Source organism: Pleurodeles waltl, chromosome 3_2 (genome assembly GCF_031143425.1).
Source record: "Pleurodeles waltl isolate 20211129_DDA chromosome 3_2, aPleWal1.hap1.20221129, whole genome shotgun sequence".
Classification (NCBI taxonomy): domain Eukaryota; kingdom Metazoa; phylum Chordata; class Amphibia; order Caudata; family Salamandridae; genus Pleurodeles; species Pleurodeles waltl.
The window spans coordinates 75,558,062-75,584,679 of record NC_090441.1 but is presented as its reverse complement, the minus strand read 5'-3'; the positions used below and the strand labels follow the sequence as shown (position 1 = coordinate 75,584,679).

The 26,618-nt window shown below is 41.5% G+C and overlaps 1 protein-coding gene across 1 annotated transcript in view; it reads right to left on the bottom strand.

Annotated features, from left to right (window-relative positions):
- The window catches only part of VPS37D (VPS37D subunit of ESCRT-I), a 170,979-nt gene extending 144,904 nt beyond the window's left edge, over positions 1 to 26,075 (bottom strand). Inside the window, exon 1 of the mRNA XM_069226785.1 lies at positions 25,800 to 26,075. Coding sequence (XP_069082886.1) covers positions 25,800 to 26,030 — 231 coding nt within the window. The 5' untranslated portion in view covers positions 26,031 to 26,075. The remainder of the gene's footprint in view (positions 1 to 25,799) is intronic.
- Between the last annotated feature and the right edge of the window lie 543 nt (positions 26,076 to 26,618).

The window sequence follows — 26,618 nt, the reverse complement described above, 5'->3', positions numbered from 1 at the left end:
CTGACTAGCCAATAGAGCAGTTTTCTGGTTTATTGCCATGTTCATAAAAAAGGCACAGCCAAGTCTGCCACTGTTTTCTAGCTTACTCCTTTTGAAGATTGAATTAGAATTATTTCCCCATGTACTCTAGTTCTGCAATTAGAAAGGATGACCCACAGCAGCCACTTGACATAGTTTTTCTTTCTTCTTGAATACAACTTTAGATATTATACCTACTAATAACACTACCCCATACAGTCCCCATAAAATCACTAGTACTTCTACAGAACCAGTGTCCAGCTGAAAGTACTTTACTGAATCTGCTATGAGGACTTCTCAGAAATCTTTCTTAGCAACCAGGCAGGCCCTTAGCCAAGGACAATTTCAGATGAACACAGTGTTTGAGGAGGAATGGGCTGAGAGCACCCGAGCAAAACAGGTTACATTAATTAATTAGTGGAGTTTTGTATGTGGGATGAAAATGTAATCTATTTGTGAAAAGGACCTATGAGCTCCTGGGATAAAAGTGTTTTCCCCGTGTCACTGTGATAATAGCGCCAAATATCACAAAGGTCCAAGACGCTGGCAAAAGGTATCGATAGATGAGAGGAGGGTGCTTTGAGCCGTAAGAGGCCTGCTCGGTCCAGTTTGGTATTCATAAGACCATTAAAGTCCTCTCCAATGACTGGGAGCCCCAGTACTGCTGAGAGTAGAATGCCACTAAAAAGTGGGATAAAACATTTGGGAGAGGGGGTGGTGCATATATTGAGCAAAGACTAATAGGAGAACCCCAAAGGAAATCTGCTACACATGTATAACATCCCAAGCTGTCAGTTTTAACTTCCTCTACCTGTATAGGGAGATGTGTGTTGATCAGTGCAGCCAGTCCTCTTGTGCTCTCTGAAAGACAGCATGATAAACACTACTGAAACCATATCCCTGAAGGCATCAGCATGTAGAAGCCATTAAGTTTGCTTCTTGAGATAATAGCACACCAGATTTTGGTTGCCTTGACTTCTTAAGGACAGTTGCTTGTTTAACTTTTTAAGAGGCCTTTACTACTACATATTAGGCATTAAAGTGGACTATTTACATTTTATGGGTGCATTCCTGTAGAACATTATTTTGAAGATTGTACCATAGGCCAATTAACCTATTTTGACTCACCATGATATGCTGGCGATAAAGGTAAACAGCTTCTACCACCACCTTCCCAATACTTCGAACTATGAAGTTCCTGTCAAGAGAAAAAAGGACCATGCCCCTTTACTAGGAAGTGCAAGAAGGCTCATGGTGCCTAGAGTATCCCAATACAACTAAATTACTTAGATTACAAAGAACACAAAACTGACTAATGTTCTAGGTAGGTGTTTTTTGGCCCTTATCTAGGTGGAATCAGAGAGGTGAACTGCTTTTTGGGAGGGGGGTATTAATTTAGAGGTGGGAGGGTGGAAAGAGTTATCTAGCAAGGAACATGTTTCTAGAGGTAGCACCAGACCAAACTGTTGGGGACGTGAGCCAAGGGGCGATGAGACTATGCTGTTCCCCCTGCTGACCGCAGTTGGAATTTCTCCCTAGAATAATCAGATTCCATTGCCACACCATCACCAGCATCTGTATCTGCATCTGCATCTGCATCTGCATTAATTAGATGTTGTGACTTAAGTGTTCTCCCCCAGGTTTGCAATCCGTTCCTCTGCACTGAGTGCCTCCGTCCAGCCACAGCAACAGCGTACCGGTCATCAGATGAGGTCACACCTCAATCCAATGCCAAGATTGCTGTAGGGAATAAAAAACAAGTGATCTGTACTTTTGGAGGACTGAGATTGGCTGCAAACAGCAGAATGTATAGTAATCTCATTGCTTTCAGTCTTTGTTTGACGAGGTCAAATGTTTTGCTGCTTTTAAACCATCTGCGTGTAGTCCTGTCTGTAATGACAAGTCAGTTATGGGTATAGTTGGCGTTGTTGTAAGTGGTTTTGCATATTTAGCTACCTTTCTTTGCTTATGCGCCTGGTTCACCTTGTCTTTGGCATCTGGCATCAGCACAGAAGATATGTACAGACAAAGCTGGAGGGGAGGGTCTCCAGCAAGATGGTCCCGAACTAATGAGGAGGACAGATTCCCTGGAGTAATCTCCTGGTAGAGTTTATGACCCAAGATCTCCTAAGTGTCCCCAGTAGAGCAGGATCATGAAGTTGTTTGTGTCCCTATTCACAGGAGTAGTAGGCCCACGCCTACCCCACCCAAAAGACCAGCAAGCCACTCCAAATGTCCCTCTGCATTAGCAGCCCAGGAGGCCGGCTTGAATGAACAGGTCGGGTACCCAGCACGTTTCCCGCATGAGAAGGCAGAGGCACAGTAGCACCAAAAGCTGAGGACTTCCTTTCAATGTCTGCTTTCTACCCGGGCATGTGCGGCTGCAGCGATTCTTGCAGAATGGTTTTGACATGTCGGGTGGCCATCTCTGTCTATCCTCTCCTAGTAGGCATCCCGCAGGTCTGTCTGCAGCCACCCTACTGAGGAATACAGTTCACCACAGGATCCCTCTGCCAAGCCAACCGTCAGTGAGGTACATCGCTGGCTGTACTCATAGGAATACTGCCATCAAAGAACTTTACGGAGTTCCGTGGACTGATGTGACCACCTCCCTCCCCCTTCCCAAGGCTGATGAGTGCCCTGATCTCCCCTCACCACCACCCCCACCTAACACCGAAGGGGAGATCAGTTCAGAATGATAACGGCTTTATATGGCTGATGGATTACGAAACGCACTATGCTGTCAGTTAAGCCATACCCACCATCTTTTTCTGTTTAGCCAACAAATTTGTGACAGTTGCACTGCCAAGCTGGACCTTAAAAAAAAACTTTAAAAAAACTGTTATCCTCATTATCTATGGGGGTGAATTTGATCACTGTCTCCTGTGTCCTTTACGTTCACCCCTATAGACTGGTACAACAGGCAACCCATTCACATGGGTAAACCTGAACAAGGAAGCTGTGATTGCTTGCAGGCAAGACTAATAGTCATTGGAGACGTTAATCTTCCAGAACATGGTATATCAAACACAGAATCAGTGTGTAAATTCTGGCAATCTAAATTACATTTAACTTAAAAGATTGTTAGAGGGAATTTAACTTCAGTTGGCAGGAACTGCAATTTTATTCCATCCAACATTAGAGCTAATCCAGGGTTCAATATATATATATTTTTTTTTTTTAAATGGGACCCTACGAGGGTAGCATTGAATCTACATAAGTTTCATATCATGCATGTATTTATTTCTTACACTCTGGGAGAGTCCTCCTCCAAAAAAAGAAGGGAAAAAGCAACATGGAATTCGAATGAGGTAGCTTCAACAAGATCCTGAATTGCACCAAATGCATTAAAGAATCAATTACCCAATTCCTATACAAACAAAAGAAAGGACTCAAGCCATGCGCCTCCGTAAGTCTTAAAGGCCATGACACGAAAGGAAAAGTTTGGCATCATGCCTTACAAAAATAACTTCACCAAAGAAGTTACAGGCAGATTAAGCATTTTAACAGAATACACATCTTGAATTTAAAATAAATCGTATATTGAGCACAACAGCTGCAACGTGGCTCAAAATTTTTAAAAATTAAGAGCCGATAGGAAATAACAAATCTGAAATCACACATTCTAGTTTTTCAGCCATCAAATCACATATATATACCATGTACTAGACAGATTCTGAAACTGCAGCAATATTATTTCTTTGTTACACTTTTCTGATGTAAAACTTGTATCTTATCTATGAACAATGGAACAAATATCTGGATGGATTGGATTCATTTTTACTCACTGAAGAAGCTAGATCATTACTAGGTAGATTATCCAGGAGTTACAAACAATATGTACTCTTGTTGTTTTAAGAAGAGGTCCCTGGGTCCAAGGGCTTCTTTACCCTATTCTACCAGTTTGTAAAGACACTGTTACCATTCAGACATGAATAATCATTTGTATAATCGGAGGAAGTTGCAGGGTAGAGGCAGACACTACTACTTTAAACCAGACTGCAACATTTCAACTGTGATGCAGGGTAACAGACTGATCACAGTCATTTATAAATGTTCTCAATGAAGACCAGCTTTAAGCAAGATATTCACTTCAATAGCACCACTAGACTTTCCCACATCACAGAAAGCGACAAATTAAATGACAGCCACACAGCCAATGTAACAGGAGAATACTGATTGATTTCTTTATTCGATTAAAATATATAATCATTAAAGAAGCATAAACACATGTTAAAACATGGAATGTATTAACACATTTATTAAGAACATTATAAATAAAAAGGAAGAAGTTAAAAGTTAGAAGCATAACCATTCCGCATTACTTCCCTCTTGGACATCTGAAAAAAAGGACATCAATACAATGTATATAGCTGATAAAAAAAATGTGTAATCAGTCTTGCAGAAGATCTAGAAATTAACAAATTTTGCCAGCAAAGGTCACTTTTTAAAAAAAACACTCCCAAGGAGTAACTGACATCATAATCCGGAAGCATACAGAGAAAATAAAAGACAAGCTTTTACTGATGAAAGCCTCACTTTTTAGTTGAAACTAGAAATTTACATCCTTTGTGGCAGCGGGTGGGGCAGTGATAAAACTTTCATAAAATAGATGTTCTAAGGTTTGAGGGAAAGCTTAATCGCAGGGGCAAAAAAAAATAGACTTGGAGTCAAACTGGCCAGTAGGGAAACAAAGATGACATCTAACAGTTTCCACGTTGTTTACATATGAAAGATATGGCTCACCTTCAGTGGTTTGGAGACATACCAGCTCCCTCGTGTTCGGCTTCATGAGCTCCTTACCCTCTCTGTTAGCCAATGGCCTGCTAAGGTTCCTTAATCTCCCCCCAAATCCCCTTTTCAGACGGCACTGGGCGTGGTAATTTAGGCCTACAAAACGCCTCTGCCATTTTCTTAATCTAGATCACGCATGGTGTCCCAAGCCCAAAATTGCATGCCAAACAGCCTTCGATGATTTGTTGGTTAAAGGTTACTTCCTGAGTGCTCCATATGGAGGCCCAAGGAAGAAGTGGGCCAAGTCCCACCATGTCAGTCACGTAAGGCAAGCCCAGTTCTTCATGCAAGAAATACTGAGAAATGCATGGGCCTAGGCATAACAGACATCTACAAAAGCTGTTCTCTTCACTCTATGAACAGATACGGTAAAGAAAAGAAAAAAAGCATATAATAAAAGTTAAATTAGTTTTCTATCAAACCACTGAGCCTCCACCACAGTTAAGTATAAATGCGAAAGTATTTATTAAAAATGTATCCTGCTTGACACTGCTCATCTTCATATACATGAGAATATAATTAACTAAATAATCATCTCACCCATAGTGTCTCTGGAACAATTAAAAAATAAAAATGAATATCCCTCGCCTCTCTCCAGACTTCTGCACACAGCCCTATTCAACCAAATTTTGGAAGCTTGCAAACCATAATCCAAACATGCATTGCTCCAGTGATATAGATGGCTGGACGTTTGGTGACACTCTGTACCACCTGTATCCAGGTGGGTGTTCCTTGGACCATTGGGTGTCCCTTTAACTGTGGCTGACACCAGGGCGAAATGCCTAGGGATCACGCACTGCCATCAGGTCCAAGGGAAGGTACAAACCACAGCATTTAGAACTGCTTTAGTTGCATTTCTGAACACCTGCTCTGCTGTCAGGAAGTCCGCCTCAGACAGAAGAGAAACGCTGTTCACTCCATTACAAAGCATGCAAACCAAATCCATAATATTGCTCAATGGCTGAAACAAGCCTTTTAGTATCCTCTCAGTAATTCAGAGTCACTTTATCAAAGTCTACCGATCTACACTAGACCTCAAGGATAAATAGTAACTTAGCTGTCACTAAGCTTTAAGTGCCCAAACAATTGTGTGGGGCTAGGAGCTTTGGATTTATTGAGTTATTCTTTGTAAATGCCCTAAGTGCATAGCACATTATGATATTATGCTGACTACCTTTGGATTTGAGAGGCCTGGTGACTAACATACTACAGGCACTTCTACCTTTCTTGCCTTCTAACATTCTCACTGTAGTACAGATGGCCATATTGAAAGAGCACCCTTTGGCACAGTTATAGTCTCTCCAATTCTTCTAGTAGTGTACACTTATAGTCTGAAAATTGCCTCATTTTGGTCTTTAGATAGCGGGCCACTTTATTTGTTGGCAAGTGTTACGTCGCTGTATATATTATTTTTTGGTTTGTTTAGATAGATATGGCAACTAGTATCTTTGTTGTAGGACTGCTACCTTTGCACTCATGCCAGAAAGGGAAGAGGTTACCCCTTCATGAGTTGCCTCAATTAGGTCTAAGCTAACTTGCTCATTAGAAATATGTCTATCCCCCACTCACAGTATGGACACCATCAGAGTTTTATCTTGATTGTGGGTATAGGAGAATTAAGATAGAAAGTCGTCAGGAAGATAAAGTTTCTCTACTTGTACCATTGCTTGAATCACTGCCAAAATGTATTTGTCAATCTTGGTTTGAGAATAGATGCCACAGCTAACTTAAAGGCATGCACTGCTGCTACTTTTGCTACTAAGTCTTTTGCACAGTTCCCTTTAGCGACATGCCATATGTTGCACATTGGCCAAAGGAAGCTTATCCTGAAGGACAATCACCTTTCCCCAGAGCAGTCTCTTTTTATTGATTTCCCTTTTGAATCCCTGAATCCGTTCAGGCAACAATATGCTAAATCAACATTGCAACCTTGCAAACAGAAGGATGAATTAATTTGAGCATTTTGTACTGCATACGTCCTGGTGTGGGAGTTCAATGTTCTATATTCTCAAACTATTTTATATGATCAGTCAGGGTCTAAAACCTGGAAAAGAGGGGTATTCATTTAAAGCTACAAGGTGCTATAATACCTTGATATTGCAGCTGATCTAAAATAGCTTTTATATCACATTTGGCTTCTGGATTCAGAGCATATCGAGTCTGTATTTGGGGCTCACTTCTTAAAGGAATGAAACAAGGAATTTAGCCTTTATCATGCCACACTTGGTTTCTATACAGGGCTGGAGCTTAATTTAAAGCTCACCTGTGCATATTCTTCGCTAGGTTCTCTGTTACTAAGGAGGAAAATGCTAACATTATTACTTACTCCCATTGGGGTGAATCCCTTATAAAGACTGCAGGGCAGTTACTATCTGCAAGAATAAGGACAAAACATATTGGATAAATGTGGTCATAATATTGCTTTGTGTGTGGTATTTCTCCCTCAATTTGTATTTCTACATTTTAAACCCTGTCTGGAGGATTTGTGTGTCCATGTGGTGTTTCAACCTGTATTTATTCTTCAGTGAGATTCACTACCAAAGACTTCTGGACAGTCTGGTGACTATCATCATTTTACCTGTGATGTCTAGAAGCACTATCACCAAAGTCCCGTTCCACAGAAAAATCCGTAGTTTGTATGGCATGTTTTTAGTTAGTCCCTATACATTTTTCTTTTTAAAGTGAGTTTTAGAGTCTGGCAATTATTCTTCTTTCTTCACAATGACCTCAGTTTGACGTCCTTATTCACCTTTCTGCTTGACAAACTCATCCTTTTCTGTGGTACTTGGTCTATCCACTTCTTTCTGCCCTTTTACCATTAGAGACCTGGAAAGAATGCTAATACCAATCCAGTCTTTTGATTTTATCACAGTTCCTTAAATTATAACCATCCCACCTGGGCTCCTGAGATTACAGAGATCCAGTACTTATTTTTTGTCCTACTCTTGGTTTCTTTTCAGTCTCCGATGCAGCTTTTGAGTTTGCCAGAACCCTCGGTCTCACTTTTGGATTTGAGATGCGGTATAACAGCTTATGATCCCAAGATGTCACTGGCCACACGTGTAAACTTCTAAAATTATTTTTGGTAACTCCTTTTCACTATCTTGTATAGAAACCACTGCTATTCTCTCCGCTAATGTTACTTAAAATACTTGAGGAAACTGTTCTGAATTCTCCATTAATTTCATACCAAAACAAGAACCAGTGTGGCTAAATGTTCATGTTGTACCTGTTTCAACACATCTGGTAGCACCACAACGAGAGTGCCCTATTTGCAATAGTGTGGATACTCACAGATATACTATTCTGCTGCACTCCTCTATGATTGGCACCATTCCAAGGGGAAGACCCAATCAACATTCTGTGCTTGCTCGAATGTTATGTAAGGGTAGACCGCTTCCAGCTGGTTGGTCTTGCCAGCAATCCAGAATGGAATTTTAGCTTGTTTTACAGCTATTTTACCCACTAATGCAATTTTAGCCAACAGACTAATTGCCTGAACACCAACCTGGGGCACCCTATAACCTGGAGATCCTATAACAGCTGCTCTAGCAACTGTGGTCTGGTGTACATATTGCTTAATTCAGTAAATAGCTACCGGATTTAATAGTTGTTAGACTTGTGAGCTTGAGGGTGGTCTTCCCCCAACTTTTTGCCTTCCTCCTCCATTTTTTCCGATCTCGTTTTTTGCTGGCGTCAGGACTCTGCACACTTTACCACTGATAACCAGTGCTAAAGGGTATGTGCTCACGCCTTAAAACATGGTAATAATGACCTATCCTCAACTGATATATCTGATTTTCTTATAAGTCCCTAGTAAACTGGTTCTACATATACCTGGCCTGTGAATTGAATGCTACTAATGGCCTGCAGCACTTATTGTGCCACCCACTTAAGTAGCCCTATTAACATGCCTCAGGTCCACTACTGCAGAGTCTGTGTATGTAGTTTTAAACTGCCATTTCAACCAGGCAAAATAAACCTTTTGCCAAGCCCAAACCTTACTTTTTAATACACATATGGCACCTTCAGGCTACGCCCTGGACAGCCCAGTGAGCAGGGTGCAATGCATTCAAAAAGTAGCATATGTACTTTTAACCTTTACATGTCCTAGTAGTGAAACTCTTAAATTTGTTTTTCAGTACTGCATAGGGTGACATTGGAGTTACCTTATTGCATTTTATAAATGGACTTTCCAAACGGGAAAAGATTTTTGGGTCGGATTTTAAATTGCTATTCTGAAAATGCCACTTTTAGAAAGTTGGCATTTCCTTGCTTTAACCATTTAGTGCCTGCAGCTTGTCTCTGGTCATATGACTGGGTGTAGCTGACAGTTGTGCTTTGTGTATTCCTCTTAGATAGCCACACACAATAGGGAACTTAGGTGTGCCTGGATGGGTCATCACTGGCAGGATGGGAGGGAGGAGCTAGGCACAGCTCCACTTACAATTGAATACGCTGTGTCCTGCCCCCATGCAAAGGGCTGCATACCCCCTATAGTTAGTCTGGCGCCAGGGAAGGCAGAGTGCCCGGGGACTTCAAAGGGAAACCTACAGAAGTTTCTCCCTACTTCAAAGGCACAACTGTGAATAAATATGGACCTCAGACACTAACTCTTCAATATACTTCTGTACCTCTGGATACTCTGCCAGGAAGAAGGACTGCTGTGCTGTTACAAGGACTGCCACTCTGCTGGAATACTGCTCCGAAGACATTGCTGCCTGCTGACCTGTCTGGGTGAGAAGGACTGGACCTGCATCTCTTGAATCCAGAGTGACTCCAAGGGCTAGCTGGCTGGCCTCCTGATCTGAAGCCTCAGGGACATAAAAGGCTTTCAACAACCTTGCATCTGCACCTGGACTCTGCTATCTGTGAGTCTGCCCTGCCAAGTGGGCCCCTAAGGGTCCCTAGGAAGTGAGCTTAAGGTGCTCTGCCATCCTCTGTGAATCCAGCAGAACCAATGCATCTCCTCTGCTGCACGGCACAAACCTGAGTAGAACTGACGCATTGGGCTACTGCATCGTAAAAACATGCATCGCATCGTAGCTCTTCGGAACCACGGCATCACCCAGACTGTGCGCCACATCCTTGGTGCAGTCTCTTGCATCCCTTATCGATGGCAGCCCTGATGTTGGACTCTGCAATTCAGCCTCATCGTTCCTTGGAACCGATGCATCGCCCCAACTGAACGCGGCATTCTTAACGCCAGACTTCGCATGGCAAGTCCAGTCAACAGGATTTTCAATGACGACACAGGCCCTCACACCACAGCCTTGCTGCATCTCGGAACCAACCAATTGCTTCTGCTGAGTGATGCATCTTCAAGAACGATCCCCCCAATGCTCCGCAAACCAGGATTACAAGTACATACAAATTATTGAAAAACAATCCCACTATGGCGCAAAATAAAATGAAGAACTCAGTATCACAGAAAACACAAATATATGACAAATCACTGGATTCCGCTGGGGAAATGTTACCCTCCCTTCTATTTTATAGGTGTGAGAATTATTTGCACCAAAATGTCAAACAATTTATGAAGGAAAGCATACTAGCATCCATGTGGCATGCTACCGGAAGGAGATGAGTTGCTCACACAAAGTTTGACATTTTGGTGCAAATAATCTTGCACCTATAAAATAGAAATCCACTGATCGTATATTGAAGTGTGACCTCTCTTTACAATGCCCTCTTGTGAGGACAAATAGCTGTACACTGACTGGGAACTTGAAGACAGGAGCCTGTGTATGATACAATTACAGAAGATAGGCTCCTTTATGGGAACCTGGAGTTGTGTCCACTGGTTTATATGTGTGTGGGAAAATATATGATCTTGTCCTGAGGAAGGTGGTAAGAAATTGGGAAAAGACACAGAGACGTGTCAGCACCATAAGTGGACTAAATCTGTATAATAGCTTGATACAAGAGAGTGGTACCCTTATGTTACACCATGTATCTTGTATAGTAAGGAGACAGATCAGTACTATTGAATTAGATGAATTTGTAGTTGTTTTTCAGTCTCTTCCTTTGTATTTTCTGTAAAACCGAGTTCTTCATTTTATTTTGCACTGTAGTGGGGCTGTTTTTAAATAAATTGTATGTACTTGCATGAATAAGAGCTTTAAATTGCATGCTGGAGGTATCACCATATGGTTTGTGACACAAATGTTGCAATATGATTCCATTTGGTGAACACGCCATTAAAACTTGGCGTTTCCTTATATACCATTAGGGTAATGGAGTTGTTTGAAATTTGTGGAATAACTTTTTGGGAGGTGAGTGAATCCTGTGTAGTATAAACATATGTATGCATCTTCCCAAAGGGAGACTTGATCTGACCGTTAATAACCACTGAGTACCACAGAGCAGAGGGAAAAGGCCTGACAGGCACCTCATAGCAGGAGTTGCACACTGTGCTACAGGAAGGATACCTACACATACAGCTTCAGGATTACTTTCCACAGCTAGTGCTGTAATATACAGTACAAACGTACACATCCACAACAGCTCATCCCAATCATTGCTGATATACCTGCACCAGGATCACTGCATCCATTATACATGCATGTATTTAGCTGATCAACTACTGGGATGTTCACAATATCGACTTCCTTTTACTCTACCCTCTGGGGCCGACTTAGAAAGCATTTGAAAAGTCGGCAGTGTATCTGAAGAGAAGTGGCAATGAGCAGTTTACAGTTTGCTAAATTTACCATTGTGGGAGATATTAATTTTAATGACAAATTAGCAGCTGAACCTGACGCTTTTCAGATCATTGACACCTTAGCCAACCTATATTTGCATTAGAAAGTTTGTGGGCTTAAACATGTAGATTGTCACACTTTGGATTTGGTCTTTACCAATATTCCAGGCTGGAGTTCCAATTCCATTAATGTGGACGGACCATTACTTGATCCCAGCTATAGTTCTTCCTCCCTTCTATGACTAGGCCTTCTGCTCTTACAATTTGTGGCTGTGACACAAAGTGGAAGAGACCAATCTGGCCAATATCCTCTCTCAGAATACCATGATATTCAATGGGGATGCTAGACAAGACGCCATTTTAATTAATAACTGGCAGCCTCCAGAGGTGAACTCTAATGTTCCAGTTAGATGGTAAAGCCTCAGTCAGATCTTCCTCATCTGCTCCTTGGTTCACAACAACCTTAGTGGCCGAAATTACAGATGTAAAAAACCCAAGGATCTGTCGGGGAAACAAAATATATAATTCAACAGATAAAGAGGTTTACAAATTGGCACTCAAAGTCTATCATGGTGCAGTTTGTAGTGTTCAAGGGGATTATTTTGCTGACCAGACCGCTTTAGCTTCTGACACTCCTAAAGAGATCTCAAAAATACTCCAGTCCTTCCTTGCAGCTAAAGCTTGTACACATCTTATCACCCCTTCTGCAAAGTTATGCGAAAGTCTCTCCCTTATTCCAGGAGAAGAATGAATACATTTATGTTGATTTTAATGAAAACCTAACTTACCCTGTTGACTGATTTTTCTTTGGTGAATAGCAGACCACATAACTTGGTTCGATTTCTATTTGAAAGCATAACGCTTGAAGCTTCAGCCCATGCTTTTCTGGAATGTCTCTCCAGATCATCTTTAGATTAAGGTCCTTCTAGTGTTTTAGCAAAGGCTCAGCATATTTTAAATCGGACGTTAAATGATTTATTTAATTATTCATTACAACCCTTGGTGCCTAAGTTCCTTTATTGAAAAAGCGGTCAGTGAAACCTGATGGTTTAGCAAATTTTAGACCTCTCTCTCGCTCATTCCTACCAGCATTGTCTAAAAAAACAGTTGATGCCCAGATTCACTGCTATACGGAGTCCAATAATCTTTCATGGCTCACAGTCTGATATCAGGCCTTGCCACATGACTGAATGAGCACTGCTTGAAGTTACTGAGTTGATAAAGTTGAGCCTAGATCAGGGCCATGCAGCAGCAGTGGTATTATTAGATCTCTCGGCCATTTCCAACACTATTTCGCATCAGATTTTGCTACAGCGTTTAGCAAATCGTGGCATTTGTGGGTCCCCCCCTTCTTTAGCTAAATTCTTTTTTATCTAACCTGGAATTCAATCCATTCATCAGCCACCTTTCAAGTCCTCACTAAAGCTATTGTAACAAGGTATTCCACAGGATTCATCTCTTAGTCCCAAGTTTTTTTAACTTCTATATGGCTCTTCTGGCAGAGATCATCCAACCATTTGGATTTAAGGTGGTGTCAGATGCTGGAGATACACAATTATTCTTCTGTCTTGGAGATTAACAGTGAATACTGAACTTTTTTCAATCTTGCCTCATGAGAGTAGCTACTTGCAGTTGTTTAAAACTAAATTGGCTAAAGCAGACATACTCTCCTTCAATCTGGTCCAACTCCTGGTGGCCTCTAGAATTTGACCCCTCCCCACCCACCAGACCCCCACTCCAGTGGACAAGGTAAGAAATCTCTGAGTCAAATTCGATAAGGAGTTGTCCTTTGCTCTACAGGAAAATGCAGTGACAAGTGACTGTTTTACCCTTTTAAAAAGCCCCCAATAAATATTAGGCTAGTTCCTGCATTCACTAGGAAAACAACTGTGCATTCTTAGATTACCTTTCGTTTGGACAACACCAATATTTGTATTTGGGTCTTCCAGACTACCTTCTTAGTCATCTGCAACAGATACAGACTGCTGCCTCCAGTATTCTTCTTAAACACGCCAGACAGGAATCCATCTTGGCACACCTGAGAAATCAACACTGGCTTCCAGTGAAGCAATGTATTCACTTTTAATGTCTTCTGATAACATTTAGAGCATTTCATAATAGAGGCCCTTTGTACTTGAGGGAGTTTATCAACCTGCAAGATCTCTCAGATAATCTAATCAATTGTCACTGGTAGTGTCTACAGTATGATGTCTTGGCTTGGCTTGCTGATAATTTTTTCCTACTGTGCCCCTAAACTGAGGAATGCCCTCGGACTTAAAATTCAAGCTTCCCCCAATTAAGATATCTTCCAAAAACAACTGGAAACCTGGTTATTCCAGTCATGGTAATTAGCCTCTCATTTCCCCCATGCACTGCCTAGGTAGTGCTGTGACGTCCATTTGACAGTCACAAGCTCTATAAATGTTTTACTCATTCATTCAACATACTTTTTTGATGAATTTTATTTTCTTTCTTCAAATTGCTTTGGGTTTTGTGATGGTAAACTCCAAAAGATACATGGATGGTCTATAAAGGTGCAGCCAATACCAACACACCTCCTTCTCTCCTCCCCCCAAAAGAAGTTGGAGACCAACCAATCAAAAAGACCTAAGCCTCACCACCCCATAAAACTGCAAAGTTTAGAGGTTAACCGAGTTTTTCAAAGCCTGGCACACATTTCCAAGTCGAAATAGCTGCTCACCACGATACATTCGTAGGTTTGTGCGTTCAGTTATGGGGAGATGTACCCTGGACCGCAAACATAAGATCATACTGAGAGAAGCAGACACATAGATTTACCGAATAAAACTATTGGTAACACCTCAGACAAGGTCCTCTAGTCACGTCATTGAGACTTTCAACTTTCCAGTTAAAGTCAGAGGCAATTAACTTGATGACTTGCCTAGAGACAAGGGCTTGCATATACTGCAGAGTGATATGCCCTCTGAAGAGACCCCTGTTAAAAAGGGATGCCTGCTGGAAATTGCAAACATTATCACTTTTCTTCCAGATTATGTGACGCCGACAGTCTTGAAGACAGATATCAACAGTTTATTAAATTCCAGTCAAGGGATTCAACTCACATCTGCCCATATGAAGTTCAGATGGTTAACCTTCAACGTGGCTCAGGAAAAGATCACTGTATTGCGATCTCCAGGCTGCCTTAAATCCTCTTCTCAAGACCATCAACTCTGGAAATTTTCTGTATTGATCTATGCTAAATCTGCCAAATTCTCAAGATTTATATATATCCCCCGATTTCTGTCCAGCAGAAATTAGGTCCCTGACATGAAGATCAACCATATCCACAAAGTCAGAAACGTCCAAATATATCCTGAATCTTCAAAATAAACTTACAAAGATATTCTGTAAGCAAAGGAAATTCTTCAACAGCTTTTGATATCAGCACACACATCAAATTCAAGACTCTCTGCATCACCCACTGGTTAACTATGAGGAAAAGAAGCACCTACCTCAGCTGACATATTCAGGGGTTTTGCTTAACCTGGTCCCTTAGATGTACTCTGGAAACTATCACAAAATCTAAGAATGGTGGCAGAAGAATGGCTTTACTAAGGTCTGGCCTACCTATCTGTTCTGAACACACAGATTATCCAACCTTTACCAATTAGCTGAGGAGCTCTTCACTTTCAATGGCACCTTCTCATTAAGAAAGCTAATGACCATCTGCTTGTCGTTACCACACAGATTCCACCTCACTTAATTTGACCCTTAATCTCCCTCCTAGATTTTCTTCAAGCCTATTGTCTTGGATTATTATTTTGTTTTTTTAACAAATTTTATAACAGTGCTAGATTGTCTCTGTTTTCAAAGGTAAATGATTTCAACAAACACACAGGAGTGCTCTCTTTGTGACAAAAACGCAATGCTATCTCTGCAGTAAACGTCAATGCAATAAAATGCTAAAAAAGTCATCAAGGCTCGTTTAACATTACAAGTAATGAGAAGAATTGTTATGTATGCAGGATGTCTACACAACCATGGTAACCTCTAAAGGCCAAAGTCTACATGATCTAATTCTGCAATAATCCACTCTGATTAATCCAAAGTTTCAACCCATACGAAACAACCTAGGAGTCATCCTCAGGAGTAGTGTTTATCTCACAGGCATCTTAGACAAAAGTTCACAAAGAAACTGATGCAAACCAAAAGAGCCATCTGAGACAGCATTTGGAATGAATCACTAAACAACAGAGTTAAAAAAAATAGGGTTACACCTTCCTAGACTTGAAGAAATAATTGCGAAATGAGTCTCCCTTCAACGAGCCAAAATCATCAGCAATGAAAACCTACAAGTAGTTCACCAATCTGGATTCAGAGTTGGTCACTGTACTGAAATGGCGTCTTTAAAAATCCTGAACGATATCCGTTGTGTACTGGAGGAAGGGAAATATTTTCTCCTTGTTTTACTAGACCCAACAGAAGCTTTCAACACAATCACCCAAGACTATTTAACCTATTCGAACATCACTTCAGATTTAGAGACAGACCTCAAATGGTTTGCCCCCTTCCTCTCCAAGCACTCTCAAATTGTAAAAACCAACAATGTCTCTAATTGAGCCCCTACCAAATATGGAGTGCCTCAAGGATCAATCTTAACCCATCTCTCTACTATGTAGAACCACTAACCAAAATCTGTGACGATTCAAGCGTTGCTATTCACTAATATGCTGGCGGCACCCAAATTTACTTGGAAACATGAACCCCAAACAAGACCCTCACCTTAAGAAAAGTCTTACTCAATAGTCAAGCTTGGATGGTAAATAATTCTCACTCTCAGTCCTAAAAAAAAAAAAAAAATTCTATTCTCTCTCAAAGAGAAAACTATTTTCAGCTCGGGTCTACTACAGCACCTTGTTCTGCCTCACTTCACCCCTACATCATTGGTCAGTGGGTCACTGGGAATAAACACTAGACTCCTCCTTAACCATGGTCCCCAACACATTATTTAAACAAGCATTTGCAATGGAATGGGTCTTGATTTTAATCGACAGAGCTATAGAGCTATTAACATTGTAAATTCCTAACTGGACTTTTCTTGCCACATAAATTGAAAATTAAAAGTAAAACAGATGACATAAGCAAGTCAATTCAAGGCACCACAACTGCCGTGAGCGCAAGAGTTACTGGGTCCCTCAGTGAATGTCTAGAAAGGATTGCGGCTGGGATGAAAGTCAAACCGAAACCAGAAGAGGGGCCATTACACACTGTAACAGGAGGAAGCGTGACATAGTGTGAAGGCCAACTAAAAGGTTCACTTAGTGAAATCACCTGGGAGAGAAATCAGCACACAAAGGAGGGACATTTCACAAAATGCAACAGTAAAAATTAAGCATTTAAAACAAGCACAACAAAGAATGAATAGCAAGAGTGGGTGTGGTTAAAAGCCCACAGAGAGATTACAACAGGCCAGAGCGCTTGCGCACTCGACCCTAAAAAATTATTCAGTTGAAAACTTTGAACAGGCAATTCCTATCATCCTAATAGCAATTTTACAAGAACTACATACACAAAACTGGGACAGGTTGAGCTTAACTTAAATGGAGCCTTATCAAAAAGAATACCCTAAAAGATTGGGCTAAGGGATGGCTGCGTCTCTTCCCCTACATTTTTTCCTTATACCTTGCAGATCTTCCCGGAATACTCACATCCACCAACTCTTATTCACCAGAAATTGGGGGTAGGCACACATCGTGCCTCATCTACGATGATGACCTGGCTATTTTGGATCCGACTCAGGTAGGTCTACTGAGGAAATTGAATAGATTTACTAGCTATTGTGTGGAGAATGAACTCAAGGTCAATCTGGAAAGGACAAAAATGATTGCTTTTGGGAAAAACTTGAAACCGTTTAAGTGGCATCTGGGTGATACTTTGGTGGAGGTGGTATCTTCTTATAAATATCTAGGAATGATGTTCACTAAAAATTTGAATTGGTCCCAACATACTGAAACAGTGGAGATGTGGGCATCTTTAACTATAGCAGGGTTAGTACGGTTTAATAATACTGTTAGTGGTCCATCTCGGCCCCCCTCCTAACAGACTACAACAAGCTGGTCCCCTCTCAGAGTTACTGACCCTGAGCACAGAGGCAAGATGGGAGAAGTGTGAGGGCAGATGCCTGAAAAAAAACTGTTAGGTCTCCTGAGACGTGGGATAGGCCTGGCAATAAGACTTGAAGGGGATCTGCAGGCTTGGAATTTCCTGGCCTATAAGTTAACCCTGCAATTCTGGAATAAACTTTAGACAACAGAGGTTCAAAATATATCAGGCCTCTGCACTACAAATGGGTGGTGCAGATCAGAAAGAGATTAGGGAAAGAAAAGAAAAAAAAATAATACAAACAAAAATAATATGTGGCCTTAAAAATGGAGAACTTTAAGTTGACCGAGGCCTCTCATCTTTCAAAAGGTGAATTTAAAAGTGTCTAGGTTGCCTGATGTTGGATATGTAAGGATTAAACCCTCAGCAAAGTGTATGATGGAATCCTGGGAGAATCAGAGGATGTTCCCATACACATCAGCATTCCCACATGCCCAACTTCAACACTTATTATTAAAATTTCAGGTAGATTTGAATATTCGGTACATAAGAAATTTAATGCATTTTTAGATGCTGAGAATAATTGCACGTCATAATGAAGCACTCGCACTTTTGGTGAAAAAGGAATTTTTAGATGTTGCATGTGCCTTAGCAACATTTTTTAAAATAAGCTTGGGTTCACACGGTGATAACTGTAGTTTGAAGACCTCTTAGGCAAGTTGGCGTCGCAGTCAGGTGTCAGCGAGTAAGAATGGGTATGTAGTGATGCAAGTGTGCCTTAGTCCTGCATTTTACAATAGGCTGTGTGGGGTCTTGTTAGTGGACTGCCCTTGGGCCTTCGAATGGTTGGGGGATGAGCAGTAGAAGTGGGGTTAATTTTAATGTATAATGTTAATAATGTGCAACTGTGTATTTATTGTTTTAAAGACAAGTGTCTAAACATTAATAAGTCTGGTCTAAAAACAAAAATTGCTAAAGACAGCAACTTTTCAACTTCATTTAATAAAGAAACTAAAACAAATCCTACAATCACCTAAAAACAGTCGCCCGTGGCCTGATATTATCCAGATAAGAATTTGGCAATGTTGTTCTAGCAGGAGCATCAGAATCTGCCCTTTCTCCTCTAAAAACAGTCTTACGTGCAGCAGCCAGACTACACTTTTCCACAAGAAATTCAACCACATCCCTCCAATACTTGTGGATCTGCACTGGCTCACTACTGGAGCCAGAATAAAATTCAAACTGGGAGACCTAGCATTTAAAGCAATCCTTGCAAAAACCCGGTTCTACTTGATGAATTTCCTTCAAGACATCAGGTGGTTTGAGGATCTTGACAAGCAGAGGAAATCTTTTTCTTTAAACGCCCCTCTTCCGAACCCAATGCTCTGCAGCATTCCTTCTCAGGAGCAGCATCTTCCTATCTTCTTAGTATCAGAACTGCCACAACCAGCCGCAGCTTCTGAAGCCTGCTAATGAGTCACCTATTCAAGCTATATCGGGCACAGTAATCCCTACATTTCTTTCTGGACTAACTACAACTCCTCCTCACTATCTGAACTGTTGGACATAAAATGTGTGTAGACTTTACACTATCCTCTACCCTGCTTTCATCATCACCTTTCTTTCCCTACCTTCTCTGCTGCAGCTAATCCCTATTTCCACCTCCTTTCTGCTAACAGTTCTCCCCAATTCCCCTGATCTTATGCTTCTTTCCAAAACGTATCCATGTTCACATTGCTACTACTTATGTATTACATCAACAAATTATCAGTTATATATAAGACATTCATTGTTAACCTGTAAAGTGCATCTGTACCTTGGGTGACCATGCGCTATAGAAATCTAATAATAAAAAAATAAATTTTAAAAAGATGAATGTGGGTGGCCAATGAACAAGATGAAAAAAAGAATGCCTGTATTTTATCCAGCCGGTGGAGTTTTGTTCAATATACAGGTCTTGTAGAGCCATCAAAACTATGCTAGACTAGTAAATTGAGACAACCTCTAGAACAAGTCTCACTTTAAGAAATCATTAGAAAAGCTATGCAGTGCAATTTAGCCTGCACAATTTCCCAGCATGACACTGCTATGTGCTATCAGCAAAATACATGTTTGTCTTCTGTTACTGAGGTCTGTGATTGTTTGAAAGCAGATGTGATCTTGTGCTGTTATAAAATTATGAATTATGAACCTGAATCTGTGCTTTTCCTTAAAAATATATATACTCAATTGTATTGGAAAACGTGGTTGCTGTGGCATTGTCTCATTTCATCTTGGATCTGGAGTGTTCTCAAGCAATCATAAAGGCAGAAATGCCATCTTCACCCAAACCACAAACCTGTTGAATGCCAAAATTCTGAAGAAGCATTCTAGGAGGAATTATTTCATTTTCTTTTGTATACCTGGATTACAATGGTGCACTGCTCCCACATGTCTATGTAAATTTTAAGGCCCTTTACATTATAAACTTGACTTCTATGAGAAGGGCTTCCCTTCCTATCAAAAACACTGTACCAAATCCCGTCCAGGGAAACAGAGATTGGATGCACTACTTTTTAGGGCACTTTTTCAATAAAGTCCATACGTATAGAAATGATGTCTCCATTCAAGCCACAAACCTGCTAACTCCCCCACCCCGGGATATCCATGCTATTGAAGACAATCAAGAAGGATTCCATGGAGCCTGGGAAAATAGTTATAAGTGTGAACCTACTGCCACTGTGCGTTGCATGTCCAAACACAAAACAAGAGATAGGACCAATGTCTGGGCAAACTTTCAGGACACCTTCAAAATATAAAAAAATCATTTGCACTATACAAAGGAGCTTCAGCTCCCTCTTGTACAGAGAATGACATTCCTTAAGTCCAGAGAAAGAGTGATAGGCATTAGGAGCATGTAGCTTACCATAACGTTTCCCTCACACATATGAAGAACACAATCATGCACACACTTAACTAGATTCCAGGTAAGCAATCACAACAACTGCCAATCACAACAATGTCTAATATAAACAAAAGGGTGCTCCTTTACTCACCTGACCATCCATGTCAGTGGACTGTCATTTTAAAAGTTTAAGGCTCCTGATGTCCTCAGACCCCTTTGATACAGACAGGTCTTCCCAACTGACATTTTCAAAGTCACAACTGCCACAGTTAAAACCAAATATGAAGTACACAAACTGAGAATGATGGTGCATATTCCTCAGCTGCTAACTTCTCCCCTACCTCTTTAAGAATAAGATTAAAGATATTCTCATCACTCACCTCTCAACGAAGCCTGCCACGTTCACTGATAACTCCTTCCATAGCATCAGAAGCTGATTTAATTGCCTTAGCCACATACTCCTCCCAGGCATTTCTGGATGATCTAGGTCAGCTATCAGTAAGCGAGCTTCTTAATATTGCACAATCCATCTCATCTGGCTCTCAGCTGGACCCGTTACCTCCCAGAGTGTGGAAGATTCTCTCTGATTACCTTGTTTAATCTCTAGCAGCTATCTGCAGACATTCTCTGGAGGCAGCACGGTGGCCTCAAATTGGAGAAGGGCTATAGTACTCCCCCTTCTTAAATAAGACTTTTGCGGACCTGTTTGTGCTCAGTTATTAAAGACAAGAGGTCTCCAACCTTTTCTGTAATAACAGCTCATTATTTTCAATGAAAATCATTAGTGTTGTAATACTGACCTCATCAGACAAGATTACATTTAGCGCCTATCGTATGTTAGATTACCAGTACTGATCACCTGAATGCATCAGGTAGGGTGGCCAGCAATAATGTTTAAAAACAAGAAGCTTTAAAAATCTGGAATAACTTTACATAGGCAAACATATCAGCCATCGCTCAAATGTCCCCAGCACTAAGGTAATATATTAGATATATGTCTCCCCAACATTACATGATTTATAACTGCAATGTCAGCTATAAATATAATCTGGAAATTCCACCATTTTTCTCCAAACATCAGCTTATGAGTTCTGAAAAATACATACATTTTTGTCTGAAGCACACACGTTCCAATTTTAGTATGCCTATATAAACTTAGCTAAGCAAAACATTCAAATTCAGGAAGCTGTGCTGCACACAGAAAAGCTACATGCAAGTACGAGAAAAGCTACAGGTAGCTCACGAGCTACTCGTTGGAGAAGATGATTATAAATATCTATTCTTTTTTGCCCTTACATAGTAAAATCTTGGGGAATTATGTAAATAGGAGACTCTTTGGGTTTCGGGAGGAGCACTCCTTATTGTCCCTCTTATGGCACTGAAGCAGCCTTGCTCACAGCACTTGTTGATCTGTGAATGGCGACTGGACAATGGTCATTAAGTAGTCTTCGTATTACTAGGCCTGTCTACTGCCTTTGACACAGTCAACCATGACCTCTTAGTCTCAAGGCTGGCCGAGATAGGTTTTCAAGGAAGAGCTCTGCATTGGCTGGTATCATTCTTGGAGAGAAAGAAGGGAGCAAGCAATCCACCTTCCTCCATTTCGCTCCTATTTCAGAGTATTCGAGCAGGGAGTCTCTCATGGCTCTTCCCTTAGCCCAACATCATTCAATGTATATTTACAACCTTTGGCCAACTTAAATAGATTTCATGGCATAAAGTTTGTAAATTATGCAAATGAGACAACTAATTATCACAGTGAATTACACTTCACCGTGCCTTCATTTCATGAATACATGTGTGGCATCTTGCACTGGCTGTGGGCAAACTGTCTCCAAAAAAAAAAAAATCAATGGAGACAAAACGGAGGTTATGATCAGGTTTCTCAGGGACACTTTTGCCTGTAAACATCTGATTGCCTGAGGAGAATTCCGTTCCGCTTACTACAACTTCCACTCAGAATCTGTGAGTCTATATGATCAGTGATCGCTCACTCTCTATTCGTGTCAACAAGCTTTCCTCTATCTGTTTTGGCCTAATGTGGGCATGTCCCAAAATTTCTCCTTTGCTGTCACATCACTTTCACCGTTTAGAGGTGCAAAGTACTATTCTGATGAGATTAATTTATGGCAACGCACTGTTTTTGTGTGTGCCAGGTTAAACATCTGCAAAGTATACAGACTGCTGCCGCAAAACTTCAACTCTCTTTACGAAGTCATCTTTTACATCTACGTTGGCGCACACCAGGATAGATGCAGCCCATCTCCGATGCTAAATAGGTGTTCACACAAAAGTAATGCATTTCTGTTTTGTATATAGGACGACAACCCAAATAATTGTTGCTACTAGTCCTTCCTTTAATGTAGGACTACTCTCTTAAATCTGGAAATATTCTACCAGTCAGCACAGTACAATAGTCATAGTAATACACCAGAGTTAATGCTGCTTCCTGTAATAAAGAGAAGAGGTCATGACCGACCATGATAGGGCCACACTTGAGTGCACATTATTGGATCTCTCAGTGACTTTTAAAATATTTAACCGTGCATTCCGAAGGGATGATTAGTAAAAGCCAAACTCAAAGAGACAGGCCCAACTTAGTGAACATTTTTTGTAAAAAACACACCTGCCATCCTTAAATGGAATCCTCCACGAAAATAGTAGCACCAATTATGCCAGGTCTTAGGGCTCCTCTCAACCTGTAACTGATAACTGTCCACACCTTTAAAGTCTACAACATAGCTATTACGTGTGTGATAGTGAGACCCAGATGAGTTTCAGCCTAGAAGACAGATCTGGGAGCCACACTGGAAGCCTAAAGCATACACAACCCTAGATGCATCAAAACGTCCTCAGCATCAGTGGTGCAAAGGCAGAAACCTGGCCCAGCTGACACAACAGTGAGTACCCTTCACTTATTGGTGGTAATGGGACCCCAAAAATTTGCAAACTGGTGATGTTCAACAGTGACCTCTGTTCACATCTCAAGGAAAAAGAAGTAAACAAAACTGCGTTCTAGCTTCTTTGCCTGGTGGAAAGAGTCTTCCAGCTCCTATAAACAACTCTGCAAAAACTTCCTTCAACCTCAATAACCTAATGTACCACTTGCACTAATGCATCTACATGGGGCTCCCATAAAGTCTTCGTATTCAGTGTTTATCACCCGGACAATATTACATTCAGACAACCGGCGGACCCTCCACTAACTTCCAATCTAAAAAAATAACACAGTTAAAGACGCCATGGATAGTTCATCAGTAGTTGCAATGATACTTCTGAGATACCTACCCAAGAGCTTCCAGTCTAGCAGATTACTAAATTTACTTGCATCTGCACAAAGAAACACAACAGTTTTTGGTGGGGGGGGAGGGGGGGAGTCACTTCAGACTGTAGGTTCTCTCTCCCACAGTACTCAATAAGTAAAGTGGAAATCCTCAGATTTCACAGTTTTAGAGACTCCCTCATTACATCTTGTCTATAGGCCCATCTGATATTAATCTCGCTTAGGCACACACCTCTCCATCATGCTTAGTTAACAATCCAACTCATATGTCAGTGAGTCACTTAAGACTAGCCTTAGTTACTTGCATACTAAAAGAGGAAAGGGCACGGCAACAGATGAACTATGCATATTGACCAAATCCCCCAAAAGACATCTGTGATACACAGAGAGAATTTCCGGTAGACAGGGCCACTCGAGCCTATCATCCATCAAGATAATCATCGACTGACCCTTATACAGTCTTAACTACCTTTTGTCAATGTTACTCTATGATCCAACTAGAGTGGTCTGAGGCATCCAAAAACTAGCACTCAGTTTTACAAAAACTGTGAATAATAAATGCGATATTAACACACAAACACATTCAACTGACACGTCAATTCTGTAATGTCATTAAATTCGAACATATACCTTAGAGTAACACTATGCATCTGTGCTGTATTATAGATGTATACCCACTCACTAGGAAATACATTTTCTGTTCAGCAATATTCACACTACACAAGTAATGCAGCCAGGGTGTTCAGTGACATAAATATATTTAAATACACCTTGATAAAGGCCAATGATCTACGAATACAGTTTTATTCAAATGTAGGATAGATGATTCCTGTTCGTAACAAAGTTACAGTGATACCCATTAAGACAGATGCTGTCCACTTTTCTGGTAGATAAACTAGTATATGGATGCATGTTAACTGCTTAAGCAATTATAAAGGAATATTAAAATACAACTTGATCGAATATGTTTAGTTGTGCTGTAAAACAGTCTGTATTATCAACCAGATGGTTAGATACACCCATCTGAATGGATGCGGCTTGTTAACATTCGCCTCACCAGAATAGATGAGGTCTCCTCCGAATTGTACAATATTATACGTATATTCGAACGCACACTGCTTAAAGAATCCCGGCTGTATTGTAATACAGCCGCATTCACACAACAGGATAGAAGCTGCATAACTGTGCTGTAATAAGTTTACATTCAAACGTGAGGACTGATGTTGCCTGTAAGAAATCTATATACATTTACATACCAGCACAAACTGAGTCGTTGCCCCCATACAACGTCAGATCACAAATTCTCTACCGTTAAAAATCATAACTTATCTCCCCGTCCTGTGTCCTCTCCTTTCATGCTACCACCTGTTGCCCTCTCCTGCCCCAGTCCTGTGCTTCCTTCCCAAGCTCTCCACGTGTCCGCTCAAAAGCCCATTTATTTTTCTCTCGTATGGGGCACGCTGTCCCCTTCCATGTCTTTCCCAATTGCTTGCTCCCTTTCCTTACACACACTTGTGCAACGTCGAAACTCTTCCCCATTCTAGGCCCCCATGATGAACCTACTACTGCCTCTGGCTACGGCTCATCCCCTGCCACCTACTGCTCCCATGAAGCCTGTTGCTCGTGTGCATTCTCCTGCCCCATTCACGCTCCTCAGTAAGTAGGCCCTTCTGTTGCTCATCCTATGCTTCCTACTAAGAATCATCTCGAGCCCCCTCTTAGCAACCCCTCCCGCCTATACTCTGCTGACCCACTCTGGACGTTCTGTCCACCATTGCCCCTAGTTGCCATTCTCCTACCCCACCTATTTCTGCCCCAAGCTCCTACTGCCTGCATCCCATGTCCGTCCCCCCTGCCCCTGGTTCCCTCTTTTGCCCATCTCATGTTGCCCTCTTCCTTTATCCCATCTGTCCCCTGATGTCATGCTCTAGCTCCTCTCCATGTCCCCACAAGCTCTCTCCTGACCCCTCTCTTGCCCTCCTTCTATGCCCCTTCCTAGCTCATCCCTGCTGCCCCTCTTAGCTGCCCGCCTCCCCTGCGCCCCTCCCCCTCACCTGCCCGCTAAGCCGTACGATTCTCTGCAACCTCCGCTCGTCTCCCAGCAGTTCCCGGAGCTGGGCGTTACTTAGGGTTCCCAGGCTGCCCCCGGGGGGCGGCCCGGGCTCGGGGGGCCGCGGGAGCTGCGGCTGCGGGAGCATCTCTCTGTGTACAGGGGGCCGGGTCCAGCCTGACTGCAGAGCCGCTGCCGGCCACCAGGGGGAGCCCGTACCGCGCACAAGAGCCATCCGAAGCGCCCGTTGAATGCGAGAGGGCCAGTAGAGGGAGCCGGTTTGCTGTTTGAGTCCTCCCCTTCCGGGCCACCGTAGATGTAAAAGCAACATATTTTTTTAAATGGTCCTTTCACCACGCAATACGTTTCCCACCACCTTGGAATTGTGTTAAGTCAAGTACGGTGCTCTCTTATTGATGATAAAGTCTAAATTAAAACATGGATTTCTAACATCATTAAATTTTTTCTCCGCATATTATACGAAACATCATATTGAACTAAATGTAATCATTTCCCCCTGCACAGTGTTATTATTTATATTCGTAGACTAAGCCTGAACGTACTCATTCCATCCATAATTTTTAGCCAACGTGTACTTTTGAGGTGCTGAGTCCTTTAATGGTTAGGTGGTGAAACTTTTCTTATTAATTTTCATTATGTATAAAACATTTGCAGATGTCCGCTTTGTATGCTCACAGTTGACGGTACAACGATTACCCACACGCTCGTCCTTTTTTAGTTTCTGTGCTCTGAATGGCCGGGCACCTTAGGCTGGTACACAGCCTAGTAACATCTCATCCAATCAAAGGTGAATCCCCAAAAC